This window comes from Zea mays, chromosome 1 (genome assembly GCF_902167145.1).
Source record: "Zea mays cultivar B73 chromosome 1, Zm-B73-REFERENCE-NAM-5.0, whole genome shotgun sequence".
NCBI lineage: Eukaryota > Viridiplantae > Streptophyta > Magnoliopsida > Poales > Poaceae > Zea > Zea mays.
This window is the reverse complement of record NC_050096.1, coordinates 275882363-275898253: the sequence shown is the minus strand read 5'-3', so window position 1 is coordinate 275898253 and position 15891 is coordinate 275882363. Positions and strand designations below refer to the sequence as shown.

Genomic DNA, 15891 nt, shown 5'->3' with positions numbered 1-15891 from the left:
TCGTTAGCCTCCACATCCTGGATCTCCTGGTGATGCATATCCAGGTGCTCATTAGCCTCGGTAAGCTGCTGCTAGATGTTGATGAGCTGTTCCTCGGGAACCTCGATGGTGTTCTCCCTTGTTCCCACTAATTCTTCCAGCTCTTGGATCTCATCTGACAACTGCTCCACTTGTAAGTCCTTTTCCACCATCTCAGTGGATAAGTCAACCACCAGCTCTTCTCTGTTATCCAGGGTGATCTTTGTTGCCTCTAACAATGCCATCAAATGAGACATTGCCTCACCACACATCACTTGTAGACGATACAGGGCATTCATGCACCGCACCGTCAAGTGAGCAGTCTGGCCTGGGTAGAGAGCCCAGATGTCCTTGGCATGCTCCACCCGATCCTTCCACATTGGGTCGTCCTCCCTCTCCGCGGGGAAAAAGCCAATGGGGTGGGTGGATAGCTCCAAGGGATGGAATCCGCAGAAAGTGGTCAACCCGTGCAGAGCAATCGCCTCGATCGTGTCCTCAGCCCGGTATCCAAAGGACTCAGAGTCCAGCGAACGCCAGCCTAGCTGCAGGGGATGAGGCTCCAAGGTCATCCTCACCCTACAACGGGGCACCCGGTGCTTCTCGAACTGCTGCACCGCGTACTGAGGAGGTGTCGTGTATCCGGCCCCCTGAAGTACCTCCCACAAAATGCGGGGAAAGCCCTCTCGTGCAAACCCGTCAATGTGGGACAATGCATTCCCGTCGTTTGAGGATCCGTGGGAAGTCATCTGTGTACGGTTAAGCGTAATTAAAAGAAGAAGAATTATAAAAAGAAAAAGAACACAACTCAACCTCTCTCAAATTTTGACAATGGTACTGGGGTACTTAGTTGGTCATCATTTTGTATTTAGGTATTTACTCAATTATCGATTTGTTTAATTAAGAATGCATGCATGCTCATCCTGAACGACCTCACATCAAGGTAAAGGGATTAGGGAAGGACTCCCACCCCTTATAGTAGCCCATATGGCTTAATCACTTAGCCACCAAACTACCCCTCTATCATCCTAAGGCTTCACGTCCTAGGTCTATCCTGATCGTCCTACGATCTATCCAACCTTGTTTCTATCAAGTTTTACTTCAAAAAAGGATGGTGTTTATATTTTATTGATTCCTCTGTGGTGGTACAAGCTCTGATACTAGCTGTGGCGGAACTGCCCGAATTATTCCGACTTAAGTGCCTAAGTACCGCCTGAGAGGCTAGACCACACTTAAATGGGAATAACCTGTCAATCCCTCGGATCTAGTCTGACGAGGCCACCGACAGGATCAAGTACCACAATCTCACTCGAAGGTGAGTCACAGAGCAAGTACAATAAAGCATAAAACCATACATTAAGGAGTATTAAATTATTACATCACCATCGGAGTTTTGCAAAAGTAGTCATCATTATTCGAAGTGCAACAGAATAAAGCTAACGATAGATAAATGGAGGGATGGGGAAGCCTGTCCCATCACTCCTCATGCTCCTCCTCCGCCGAGGCGGGGTCCCACTCGACAGTCCAACCCGGTGGCAAGATGGACGGCCAAGTCACTCCAGCAACCATGTCCTCCAAAGAACCTGTAAAAAAAATTATGCCACAAGCAAGACTGAGTATACTAATACTCAGCTAGACTTACCCGGTGTGAGGAGTCTACTCCTCTACCTCTAGACATGCAGTTGTTTGGCTGTGGGGTTTGGTTGCCAAAAGCACTAGCTGAGTTTCTAAATTAAGTTTCAACTTTGTCAAATTTAAGTGTGACTCTCTCAAGGCTAAATATGTACTATCTACTCATACATAGTAGCAAACATTTTTAGCAATCAACATCTTGTATCAACTCATCACGTTTCCACTTGTTACTCAATGTAGCAGCATGGATCAAGCAGTCTCATTAGCTGCGAGAAGCAGACGATTCGAATCGAGTTTTTAAACCTTGCAAGGTAAACCTAAACATATGACATGTAGGGGCACTCCGTCCCCACACACATCAACCGTCCCCATCGATTCCCTAGCAGCAGATCAGGGCTCACCGCCTTGGCGTACAATGCCTCACTGACCCCGACTGCCGTCGTGCAGTGACTGCACTTGTACCCACCATAACCGGAATGGGAGACCACGTCTCAGGTCGCGTGAGGGGTAAAGTCCACTGGCAGGTTCACTCAGGTACTAGGCTTACCGATTTACCATATTTCTCGGCATGTGCTTAGTACGTTCAAACGCTTGACACACGGTACCACACCTTAATCCTTATTTCAATTTTTATCCCATAGACAACCAATCCCCATGGATTGTTGCCCACAAACCAACATCATTATGGTAAGAAAGTGGATACAGCCAATTCCTGACCTCACGCGAGTGCTAGAAAAATCACTCGACTTCTACTGAATCCCTAATTAATAAAGCAGCTACTCGGCTTAGCATACTAGTATTCATCTCAATGGGACTCCTGAGATCATGCAACTAGGGTTTCAAACAACTCCTACACTTAAGTGCACAATACAAGCCTACAAACATTAAGTGTAGCAAAATATCATATAGAACAGGTTATGCATAAAACCGGGGCTTGCCTTCCAAAGCTGGGGCAGGCAGATCCTCTGGTGCAGGCTCCGGTGCTAGATCCGGGCTACCTCCTGAGCAGCTCCTTGCTCCGGCACGAGGACGTACTCTCCGTCAACGAGGTTACAGTCTATCGAAATGCAATGAATATGTATGTCATGATTATGCAGGATTTAATAACATTATGCTAAAGGAAGAAGAACTAAGTTAATTCGTAACTCAGGGTTTCTTGGTCATACGTGGCTTTTAGTAGTTTATGCTTATCACTCTAGGTTTAGGCTTTGTTAAGGTTAGGCATAGTGGATGTGTATTTCCCTTATATTTTTCAGTGGACAATTTCAAAGGGTATTAGGATGACACTAATTTCCCTTATTCATTTTCCCTTTCTTTATTTTCTATTCATGAATTCTGGTGTAGGTTTGATCTACAACAGTGAATTAACTTTTTCTAAAAAATTTGTAAAAATTACAGTGGCTTGCCATTGGTCACTATAGCTTATTCTAGGAATTTTGAGGTTCAAAAAGAAAAAGGCTATGCTTTAGACAAAAATAACAAAAGTTGTGTAAATGGGCCATTTTGTACTACAACTCTCAACTAGGAGTGGGTTCTGCCCTAAGGGTTATTTTTGTTGGCATCTAACAGTAATAATAAGCTTCTGTGCCAAAAATCACAGAAGGTTAATTGGTGGTTATTTAGTTGTGATTTTCTAAAGTTTCATGCCAAAAAGGTGCTTATAACTAACTTGTTATTTGAAAAATATCAAACAACAGACTTCAAATTTTTCTTATGTTCATAATAACAACCCATTAGTTATCCCAAGGTTTGGGGTGTTTTTGCCTTGGGGTTATTTTTCTAGGGTTTTTCTAAGTTTTTCTTGTTTTCTTAAAATAAAAGGCATCCTATTTATTTTATACTAAACCAGGGTATAATCAATTTTTCTAGTAAACTACACTGAATAAGTATACTAACAAAAATATGGGGGCTCCCTGATTCTTTATTTAATTTATCTTTCCTATTTTCTTTAACCTTAAGCACAATGTAAAATAAATGGCAAACTCTACCTTAATGGGGTGTACAGAGGGGTTTAGCATATTTAAATAGGTCAGCAGGTGGTCATGTACTTCTCCAAATTTTCTTAACCTCAGTTAAATAGTGCAACTATTTTTCTTCCTATTATTTAGCTTTTGGCCAAATCAGTATTTAATTCAGAACCCTAAAGTTTTCTGTAGCACATAGGGTTTTATATTTTTATTCAGTAGTTTATATTATTTAAGATCTGACAAAATTGGTTTGACTCAATTTGGGTGAATAAAACAGAAGATATGAATTATTCAAGTGTTGTTTCAATTTTAAATCAGATTTAATTAAAGGTTTCCTGGAAAACCACTTTGCACTAAAGTCCTCAGGTTATTTCCAAACCAACTCTCAGTTATACCCCTGCGCTACTATTTCTCTGAGTCACTGACAGTTCAAAAATCCCCCCGACCTTTCCTTCTTGTTCCCCGAGGTCCTTCCCCTAATGCAAACAGTACCCGCGGGAAAGAAAAGGGTGGCACGGCTTACCGACGGCGAGAGAGGTCCGACGAGGGGCGTGGTTGGCTCCGGGAGGCTCTGGCGGTCACAACGATGTACGGCTCGACGGCGGGGGTGGCCGGAATCGCTCGGTCCACGTACGCAGGCGGGTGCTCTCGTCGGCGGCGGGTGTGCTAGCCAAACCACGACGGCCTGGTTCAAATCAATGGCACGGTGAGCTTCACGGGGTGACGTAGAGGCCGTGTGCACAAGGAATCGAAGAATGGAGCAGAGGATTACCCGGTCTACGCTCGCCGGCGGTCGGGTGGAGTCCAGCGACCGTGGACTGGTCTCTCCGGTGAAGCAAACTTCGATTCCTTGCTCGGGGAGCTTCACCGAGGTGTGCACAGTCTTCTCCGAGGGTCAGACGGGGTTGGGAAGGGCTTGGTTGGCCGGTCTACGGTGGCAGGGAGATCGGGCGGCCGCGAACACGCCGTGTACGGGCAAACGCCGGTGGGTTTGTGCTCCGGTGAGGTCGAGAGTGCGCGGATGAGTACGGTCGATGCCTGAGGGTGATTTATAGGCGCGGGCGCGAGGAGGGGACGCGGGCGCGGCCTGGCGCGGCACGGGGCACGCGGGGTCGGGCGCGGGCGTGCTCTGGCGCGCGTAGAGCGCGTCGAACACGTGGAGGTGTTCTTCTGCCCATGTTCAAAAGCTTGCTGAGATCGCATACGTGCGAATCTTGGCAAAAATCCGGCGCAGACCTCTTCTTGGCACCTATGGCTATCTCTTGTATGTGAGTTCCAAGGGAAGATAAGCCCTAGGTCAGAAGATATGCGGACGCCAAATCTGGCTTGTCTCCCTGTCCGCTGCGCGACAAAAGTGATGCCAAGACATGTCAAACGTCAAGGGCTCGGTCTCAACTTTTTCCAGGGGGTGCCTTAGGTGGTATGCCACATTTTTGGTATAGAACTTAGGTGGTTTTGGTGCCATCTTCAAGGTGAACACGGTGGATCTTTAGATTAGGTGTAGATTTTGACTTAGAGAGAATCAGAGAGCTCTAGCTCTTTCTCTACTTAAAGAATGGAATTGGGGTTTCACAAGGGGTCTTTTTGCAATGTTTCCTCTCTATATTTGCTGATTAATAAGTTACTTAACTTTTGCCAAAGGTTAGGTCATGATTTGCACATTGCTTAATCTCTCCCCCCTTCAACCATGGTTTTAGTAGATAGGGGTTCAAGAGAGGTCCAGGGTTTACTCCCTTCTTGCCCAAGGTGGTAAGTGCACAAAAGCTTGAGTAATGCTTTTAGGTCATTAACATTCTTGGTTAATACATGGTCTCCAAGATTCTCATGCTCTTCTCCTTAAGTTCCTTCCACATGTGATGACAGTCATTAGTGCATAGAGGCGCCATAGCCATGGTAACACCTGAGGTGTTACACCATCCAACCGTGCATGCCCTCTCCCCCGATATCACGCCCCGTCCCTACCACACGTGGTGTAATCGCCCTAGCTAGTCGTCGTTTCTGCGACCGCCGCTCCTTTAACAGAAAATATTTATCTTTACTATTGTATAATACATGAGTTTCGTCGGTTTCTTCGTGCGTCAATTCTTTCCCGCGTGAGCATCCGAGGCCTCCCCGCGTGTGTTTGCCTCTACATCAAAATTCAAGGTATGCGGCAAAAATATTAAGCGAGAGTAGGTTTCGAACTAACGCTCTCTACCACAACAACACTTGTATAATTGCATTAAAATTAAGAAAGATTGATATCATTAATATATGAACTAATAATTAGAAAATTAAAAATATAATCAGACATGATATATAGAACCAACGTAGTCATGTACCGGCAATATGAATAAATTCTCGGACTCATTTACAACTTTTCATACAGATATGGAGTTTAAATGGTAAAAATAAGAAAAAATTATGCACAATTGTTGGCTCTAAACCCACGTTCACATCCACATAGTCACTAGAACACATGTTTTTATGTTTTATACTCTATATTCAAGTATATTATAGAGATTTTATAGAAAAACAATGAAATAATAAAATAAGGCTAAGTCATGTCGTCCTTAGGTCGACCAAAATCTTGTCGGGCCAAATGCCACTCATCATACCTGATTTATTTGGACATATATACTCGTACACTAGTGTTGCACTCGCGTTATCAGATAACATTAATTGCATTTAAGTAAGGTCTATATTAAGTGTACAGATACTGGCGCAACACACGAGCACTTAGCTAGTACCAATTTATACCTTAGTTTATATAAATTAGATTAATAGTTTTTTTTAAAAACAAAAAGTCACCTTCTTATAACTAAAATATAAAACCTTATTCTTAGGGTCTGTTTGGTTAGGATATTACTGTAGAAAAAGCTGCTATGGGCTGTGAGTTGTGGAAAAAGCTGTTGTGAGTTGTGAGCTGTTAAAAAGCTAAAAATCGTTTAGTGGAAATTATTAAAAACTATTAAAAATTTTTCGATATATGTTTTCACAGTTTTATCAAAAACTATTAAAACCATGTCTAGAGTGTTTTCAATTTTTCACTACGAGAAAACTAGCTTTTAGAAAAAGTTGCTTTCTGAATCCAGCTATTTGATTTAGCTTTTGATTTTTAGAGGACAAAAGTCAAAACCAAGAACCAAACTAAACACATCGTTGAGATCGTCTCCTGGAGAGGCTGCCACGGCGGTGCGAGGGCTCCTCTTCTCCAACGCTCAACAACCCCGCACCCCGACTCCAATCCCGGCACCAACCCTAGCTCCCGAAGAGGCAGAACACAAAATCAACGGACCACCGGAACAGGAAGCAACAGCAGCGGGGCGCCGGTGCCGTACCCTTCACTCATTCCGCCCCTGAAAGTGAAACGTACCCAGATCTACAAGCTACTCCACTCGACTTCCATAAATACCACTCCTGCGATTCCACCTTGCAGTTGGACCGGCCGTTGTTGCTTTGCTTCTTCGCAAAAAAAAAACAAAAAAACAAAATAGGCCTGTCTTGCTCCGATCAGGCGTGTTCTTAGGCTTCGCTGCCCCTACCGCGTCTTCGCCGGGATCGGTCCATGGCCGGCGCCGAGCGCGCGGAGGCGGTCGCGCTGGAACAAGGGCTCCTCGATCCGGAGGTTAGTTGAGTCTACCACTTCCACTCTCCCTCCGGTTGGCCTTTCCTCCATACTTAGATAGGTTTTTTCTACTTGTATTGAGGGGCTTTGTGTACTTCTGTTTAGATTTAGTGGATGTTTTGGTCAGACTGGTAGCCTGTTATAGGAAAAATCATGCCTTGGCGCGCCTGATTAAGAAGAATACGAGCCCAACTGCCTGATTGATTTAGTAAGCATTTCTTAAAGACAGCTTGGCACCACCACTACGTCGAGATTGCAGTATTTGTTGTTACTTTGGCTGGACGACTTGACACAATTCTTGGGCAAAAACTGCTGTGCAATACTATCGTCGTGCAATCAAACCATCAAAAGTTATGAGAAATTCTTAACAAAAAAATATAGATTTACTTCATTATTTACTCTATCAATATATCAAATTTTCAAGTTTTAATTTATCGTATATTATGAGTTATATATAAAAGAAAATTATATCAATATAAAGGATTAAGAAATGATAGAATTTTCTCTTTTTTATATCTCCTAATGTAGAATGAATTAGAACTTGAAATTTTTTATATTGGTAGAGTAAATAGTGAAGTATATCTATATTTTTTAAAAAAAATTATAACTTTTGGTAATGTGATTGCACAGCGATTGCATGGCAAGCTTGATTGCACAACAGTTTTTGCCTAAATATTATGCTTTATTTTATATGTTTGGTCATGGAGTCATGAGTAGAGTTTGGGATAACAATTGGCTATTGCAGTGTTAATGTGAAGCTTTACTCTCTTTTTGTTCACTTTATTTCAAAGAGATTGATTGGTATACTTAGCTGAGCTTGAGCCTAAACAATTTATCTTTTTGGTCCTTTCAACTCTTGGCCGTGTCAAAAATCACCCTGTGTTCCAGGGCATTTCTTCTTTGTTGTTCCTCAGCCGATGGGCATATTGCTGTAGTTGCTTCCTTTTGCACATTAGTGTTGAAAGTAAAGCCTGTGCTTGAAGTGCTTCAATGTATTATGGTTTGCATACATAATCAAATTTCTCTTGTCTGTTTGTATTCGTGCTATTTGTTTAACAAAGTATTAACAAATCTTGGCTGCAGGAATCCAACCAAGTAGTATACACTGGAGATGGATCAGTCGACTTTTCTGGAAATCCTGTTGTCAAGGAAAGAACGGGTAGATGGAAGGCATGTCCATTCATATTAGGTATTGTCCAGAGTAAATTTACTAACTGTGTGCTTCCAATTTAATCTCCCCATAACCTGCAATTAACTGTTAAGATTAACCTAGGTAATGAATGCTGTGAACGACTGGCCTACTATGGCATCTCCACAAACCTTGTTACTTACTTGACAAAAAAACTGCATGCTGGCAATGCCTCTGCTGCTAGCAGTGTGACTACATGGTCGGGAACTTGCTACCTAACTCCACTTATTGGAGCAATCCTGGCTGATGCATACTGGGGGAGGTACTGGACAATCGCAACATTTTCCACAGTATACTTCATCGTAAGTCATCTTTGCTCAGAAGTGTCATGGTAACACTCTTGGAAAGGGACATGCAAGTAATTTGTTTCTTTTTTGACTGATGAATAGGCCCTCAATTCTTAGTAGACTACGAGCTTTTGTGTAATTCATGTTTAGCCCATACACATAGTGCGACATTCAACTAATCCTGGAATTTCCCTGTTAGTTTGTTATTATTTAACATGACATCATCTTTTCATTTTATAGGGGATGACACTGCTGACTCTTTCAGCATCAGTTCCTATGCTCATGCCTCCATCTTGTGAAGGATCCTTTTGCCCAGCAGCAAGCCCTTTTCAGTATACTGTCTTTTTTCTTGGTCTTTATCTGATTGCCCTGGGTACTGGTGGAATTAAGCCGTGTGTCTCATCCTTTGGAGCGGATCAATTTGATGATACAGATCCAGCTGAGCGAATCCAGAAGGGCTCTTTCTTCAATTGGTTTTATTTTTCAATAAACATTGGTGCTCTCATATCAAGCAGCTTTCTGGTTTGGGTGCAAGACAATGTAGGATGGGGACTGGGGTTTGGCATTCCGACTGTATTCATGGGGCTGGCAATCATAAGCTTCTTCTCTGGTACATCACTTTATAGGTTCCAAAAACCAGGAGGTAGTCCAATTACACGAGTATGTCAGGTGATTGTTGCCTCTTTGCGCAAGTGGAATGTGCCTGTCCCAGAGGATAGCTCTCTCTTGTATGAGCTACCTAATGGGGTATCAACAATTGAGGGGAGTCGGCAAATAGAGCACACAGATGAACTCAGGTATGCCATCTTATGAGATGATAGTAAAAGCAACTACAAACTGAGATAGTTTGTGAAGCTCTGAGATAAACATAATAGTAACGAAAGGGCCTCTAGCTAAGTTGGTTAGGTGGTTTGATTAATGATTAGCACTCCTCGGGTCCTGAGTTCGACTCTCTGTGGGAGCGATTTTTAGGTTGTGGTTAAAAAAAATCCCCTCGTATGTCCCATGCCAAAGCACAGGTCCAAGATCCGACACCGATTGCGGTTGTTCTCACATGGGCTATGGTGCCCTTGTGTATGGGTGGGGTAGGGGTTCGAGGGTTTTCTCGACCTGCGCGAGAAGGCCTTCTTCTTAATATAAGATCGTGGGGGTAGTCTTACCCCCGCATGTCGAGTTTTTTTTTTATAAAGATAATAGTTTGATTGATTGTGATACTTCAAAAACTGCGAATAATTATTCTTAGTAAAGTATAGCAGTTGATGTCACTATGACACTTGTAAGTAACAAAGTTCTTTGCATAGGAAGTGTCTATCTGCCCATGAACAAGAACTCGTTCAGAAATAAAAAATGCGCTAGGCCTGACAAATAGCTTTCTTTTACTTTGTGCTTGAATCAGACATTCAATTAGACACGCTTAAGTGTTCAGATTCTTCCATTAAATCAGCACATTATACCTTTGTGATTGATAAGCTTCCCAATTCAGTATTATTTGTTTTTCAATGCATCTGTCTTGAATTGTAAATAAGCAAAGCAGAAAGTTACTCTTGGAGAAAAGCAACCTCATGCAGAAATAGATTTCATGTACTGATGGGGATGGCAAAATGATTTTGATGTCATCTCTTATTTATAATTTGAAGTCTCTTGATCCACCTAGATGTATGAGTCTGGTATGGTATGCTATTTGGTATATACTTGCAAGTTTGCAACACATAGTGCATGAGAGTCGGTGCTCACAACATATATAATTAGTGCATGGAGTGTATAGTTTTGGAGGAATTATTTACCATTAGGGGTTATGAATTATTTAGAAATAATATGTTTATATTATACCTAGCAGAGCACCATAGTCAAGAACAAAATTTTAATTGGTTACTTCTGAAAATAGTTTTTTTTCTAGTTGTTGTATATCAGTTCCTGATTTTTGCTTTTCTGGAATTATGTTTATATACTAAATTGCAACTTGTAAGCACACATACTAGTGTTTTCTCTCTGTTATTTCGACTAATAGATAATATCTATACCTTGTAATTATCCCGAAGCTAAGAGCCTAACATATTTGAACCGATTTTTTATTCAGATGTTTAGATAAGGCTGCTACAGTTACCGAAGTTGATGTGAAAACGGCTGACTTCAACAACCCATGGCGGATATGCACTGTCACCCAGGTGGAAGAACTGAAGATACTAGTAAGGATGTTCCCTGTCTGGGCAACAACAATAGTGTTTTCTGCTGTATATGCTCAGATGTCAACAATGTTTGTGGAACAAGGGATGGTGCTTGACCCATCCTTGGGCTCTTTCAAGATCCCTCCAGCTTCACTATCTACTTTCGACACCCTAAGTGTCATCATATGTGTCCCGATGTATGATTACATCGTGGTTCCGATAGCCAGGAGATTCACTGGCAACGAGAGGGGCTTTACAGAGTTGCAGAGGATGGGTATTGGCCTGGTAATTTCCATCATGGCTATGTCAGTCGCCGCAGTCCTCGAAATCAAGCGGCTAGCAGTTGCCAGGGAAGCACACCTGGTGGATCAGAATGTCCCGGTCCCACTGAGCATATTCTGGCAAATCCCTCAGTATTTCCTGATTGGTCTAGCGGAGATTTTCACATTCATTGGGGCGCTCGAGTTCTTCTATGACCAGTCACCAGACGCCATGAGGAGCCTCTGCAGCGCGCTTAATCTTCTCACTACTGCGTTTGGGAACTATCTCAGCACGTTCATTTTGACAATGGTTGCGTACTTTACTACGAGGGGAGGTAACCCTGGGTGGATTCCTGACAACTTGAACGAAGGCCATCTTGATTACTTCTTCTTGCTCATCGCTGGCATCAGTTTTCTGAACCTGATTGTTTATGTCCTCTGTGCTGGCAAATACAAGAGCAAGAAGGCAGCTTGAGTTGTGAAGGCCAGGGGCTGGATGGCGTGCTGCGCGCCATGTTATGGTGGACACTTCAGTTCAAAATCTGTATATATGTTTCCCGCATTAACCACCCTAGCTGAAGCAACCATCTGCAATTGTTGCAAAGTTTATATTCTTCATTGTGCTGGACTAAGTTGATTATACATTCGTGCTTCTACTTTGTGTATGTATATATCTGACCTAAAGTTGCTGAACATAGACAATTTCACTTGCCTCTGGTATCCAGGGTTTTGATTGTTTTTTAACCTAGATATGTGAGGTCACGTTTTAACTTTTGTATGTAGAGTAAGCATCAATGTGCTGGTTGAACACCAGGAGGGCTTGGGGCGTACTTATGGTGTTTTTTGTTGGACGTGAATGGAAGGGGTGGACGGGTGGTCACATTTTTAGTGTTTGGATGAGAATTACGTGGGGGCGAGATAAACACCGGAGCAATTTTTAGTGTTGGTATGATCTTAAAAAATCGAGGATGGTATCGCTTCCCGTCTCATCCTACTTTAATCTCAAACCAAACATATTCTTACTTTTCCGTATATATTACATGGTAGCCCGTTCTGACATTCTCTGATGGCACGTCGTGAGTTGAGAGTTGACTGGTTTTGGTTTGGTTAAATTGGTTGTCTATCAGAACGCGTAATTGGCTGCCGCCTTGTTTGTTATGGTTTCACTACGGAAAGATGTTTACTGGAAGCTGACGGAACGTGCAGGCTAATTGGCAGTAGTAATACATGAGCGAATGTAGGTTCGTTCCAGCCTTCCAGGACAGTCAACTCTCAGCACGTTGATCCCTGTTGCCCTCATGCCTGCTACATCAGCAACCGGACCGCAATGAGATCCTCTGCACCCTGCAGTTGGGGTCGCTGATGTAGGGTCCAACTTAGGTATGACCCCATGCGTCAGTGACGCTGCCTGGGTATGATCCCATACGTCATTGACTCAACTGCAGGGATCTGTTTCACAACCGGACCAAGTCTCCCGAAGAATGATAGGCTCGGCTGTTGTCGTGTCCTAGACTATGCACAACGGTTACACTTAAACACTCTCCTAAAGCTTTGGGCTCGTTCGGTAAGGCCTAGTTTGGGTACTCTAATAATGAATGAGATTGGAGTGGATTGAGATGTATTGAGAGAGTATTTGATCTATTGGGGATTTACACCCTCTCTAATCCCTTCAAAACACTCTAATCCCAAAGTATCCAAACTATGCCTAAAGGGGATTAAATCATCACCTATTTAAATTTAAATAGAAGAAAATTTAATCCCTTCCAATCCACCCCTAACCGAAAAAGTCTTTAGAAATACTTTAAAGCCCTAACATAGTTTCTCCTAAAAAAACATCCTTCCACCCCTAAATCTAGGATGTTCCCTCTCTTCCTCTAGTTTTTGTATTCTCTAAACTACAAATAAAATTTAAAATTAATATTAATATGTATAAATTATTTTAGACTATGGCAAATGCATATATAAAAAACTAATTTAGAATATATTAGGAATATATGTATTATGTATAAAGGGTGGATTTACATGGAACCGTTGTGGGAGCTAGAATTTAGGAGGTAGAATATTTTAATAGGTGGTGATAATGTGAGATTTAGAGCACCTCAACAAGTCTTATATTTACGTCCTAAAATTAAAATATTATATGATTTAAAGTGTTTAGAGCCACAAAAATATTTACAACTCCAACAATTGAGTTAGATATATATCATGTTATTAAAATATATCATATTATTTAGAAAATATAGTGTTAAGAATAATATATAAAATGAGGATAGAGCTCCCCGTATATGAGATCCTATATTTAGGCTCTCATAGGTGGAGTCCTATATTTATTTGATAATTTTTTGTGAAATAGGACCTTTTTTGGAACAAGTGTTTAGTGTAAGAGTCTTATATTTTAAAATAGAACTTCGTTTACTACTCATATTGGAGATGCTCTTACACGAATGATATAGAGAAATTGCGTCATAGATAGTGTAAGGATGGAGTCTAGGCACGTGTCCTGCCAGCGTGTTAGGGACGACATATACAGGATATTAGTACACCCTAAACGTGTTGCACTTTACCGGTGTATTAGACACAACATGTATGTCGGGCTCATGCCGATTCAGGCACAGCCTCCACCTCTGCACAAATAACATCTCTTCAACGATAGAATTGTAAGTTTTAAATACAAACATGCTACATACTTATTTTATATAGAATTTTTCAAAGTTTTAAATAACACCTTATCATAGGTTAAGTTCATTTTTTTACTGATTTTATACCTATTTCATTCAAAGTTTTTGTATAGATTTCATACAAAAGCATCATAAATTCTAACTTCCAACCAATCACAAAATTTGATTCACAAGTTATAACTCATCATAGATAAAATCATCATATCAAACATGTCGGCGTTTTGGACCTGGGGGACCATCAACCGGACCGACTAGTGAATTTTGTGCCGCGTGCCCCTGCCCAGATGGGTTGATGCAAGATGGAACACAAGAGGAGGGATGAGGCTTATATTATCTTGCACCGGGGTGCTTGCAGTAGGGGTTACAAGCTTCGCGAGAGAGGGAACGGGTCCTAGGCCTCTTAAGGAGTCTAGTGTTGCGGAGTGGAGCTCGATGTTTGAGTGAGTACGTCTACGTTGTCCTTGCTCCTCGTGCCCCCTCCCTTTGTGAAGGCCCTGGGCATCCCCTTTTATAGATACAAGGGGATGGTCCAGCTGTACATATGGGGGTGTTGCTATATGCTAACGTGGCCGGCGGAGAAGTGCTTGAGCCCTATAGAAGCATAGTTGGCGGTGCAGTCCTGGGTCCTGCTGACGTTTCTTTGCCTTCGTAGAGAGCTTGAGGACTATTGACGTCATGGACGCATGCGGGGAACCATCATTACCTGTTGCCGGAGTAATCTAGATGTGACTCCGGTCTTGTTCCTTCGTAGCCTGAGGCGGCTAGCTAGAAGTAGGGTAATGATGTGTCCCCTGTAGTGTAGTCGGTCCGAGGCTGAGGTCGGGCGAGGCGGTGACTTCTCCTGAGGCCGAGGCCAAGGTCGGGCGAGGTTGTGACTCCTCTCGAGGCCGAGGCAGAGGTCGGGCGAGGTTGTGACTCCTCCCAAGGCCGAGGCAGAGGTCGTGCGAGGTTGTGACTCCTCCCGAGGCTGAGGAAGAGGTCGGGCGTGGCGGAGACCTTCTCTCGAGGCCTAGGCTGAGGCCGAGATCGGGGTCGGGCGAGGTGGAGACCTTCGCCCGAGGCCAAGGCCGAGGCCGAGGCCTGGGGTCGGGCGAGGCGGAGCTCCCTGTTACGCCCGAGGCTGAACTCGGGAGAAGCCGTGACTCACTGTTGTTAGTCTTACCCTGGCGGTTGGCACAGTAGTCGGAACGGGGTGAATAGTGTTGTTTTCCTGTTAGAACGATCAGTAAAGGGGCGAAGTGACTGCTGTCACTTCGACCTTGCCAACTGAGGCGCGCTTGTCAGGATAAGGTGTCAGGCGATCCTTGCATTAAATGTGCATGCGATACGGTCGGCGTTAAGGCGATTTGGCCGAGGTTGCTATACGACAAAGTTTGTCCGAGCTTAGCCTCGGACGAGCCGGGGGCGCGCCCGCTACGTGAGGGGGCCCTCGGGCGAGGCGTGAATCCGTCCGGGACCACTGTTCTTGCCCGAGGCTAGGCTCGGGCGAGACGAGATCATGTCCCTTGGTAGACGAGGTTTTAACTTTGCGTTGTGCTTACCAGCCCTTACGGTCTATTTTGAAGATGTTTTTCAGCCATGCTTAGGAGTATTGGGGGTACCCCTAATTACGGTACCCGACAGTAGCCCCCGAGCCTCAAAGGGAGTGTAGGCACTCGCTTGGAGGTTCTGCCGGATTTTTTGCAAGGAGACTAGACCTTCTCGGTTATGTTTTGTTCCGATGGGTGCGCGCGAGCGCACCCGTCGGGTGTAGCCCCCGAGGCCTCAGAGGAGTGGTTTGACTCCTCTGAGGTCTTAATTCTTCTTGTGATTCCTCGGTCGGCCTTGTTGTTCCCTCATGTGGCCTGGCCGCAGTCCGGGTGCATGGTCAGGCTCTGAGTTTTTAAGCTGATTTGTTGACGTGGTCAACAATTTGGCCGTGGCCGGGTGCGAGAGCGGCCTCCGAGCCTCTGCACGGAGCGAGAGGACGATCGAGGATCGTCTCGGCTTTTTATTGTACGCCCCTTCGTCGCCTTTCCGCAAGGAGGAGGGGGGAACGTGCCATGTTACCCTCGGTGGGCGCTGAACATGGTGTTTCCAGTGAGTTGCTAG

At 43.7% G+C, this 15891-nt stretch overlaps 1 protein-coding gene across 1 annotated transcript; it reads left to right on the top strand.

Annotated features, from left to right (window-relative positions):
* The first annotated feature begins 6849 nt into the window (after positions 1-6849).
* LOC100280282 (Protein NRT1/ PTR FAMILY 8.3) lies at positions 6850-11816 on the top strand. Its single transcript, NM_001153210.1, has 5 exons — positions 6850-7221; positions 8305-8410; positions 8495-8712; positions 8938-9494; positions 10775-11816. Exons 1-5 carry the CDS (start codon positions 7162-7164, stop codon positions 11595-11597), a joined length of 1764 nt encoding a protein of 587 aa, NP_001146682.1. The 5' UTR covers positions 6850-7161; the 3' UTR covers positions 11598-11816.
* Positions 11817-15891: the final 4075 nt, after the last annotated feature.

Bases quoted from the DNA above. Each gene is read 5' to 3' on its own strand.
- LOC100280282 (NM_001153210.1), top strand. From the start codon at position 7,162: ATGGCCGGCGCCGAGCGCGCGGAGGCGGTCGCGCTGGAACAAGGGCTC. The intron at 8,713-8,937 runs GTAAGTCATCTT...TTCATTTTATAG, and splicing joins TTTCCACAGTATACTTCATC to GGGATGACACTGCTGACTCT. The intron at 9,495-10,774 runs GTATGCCATCTT...TTTTTTATTCAG, and splicing joins GAGCACACAGATGAACTCAG to ATGTTTAGATAAGGCTGCTA.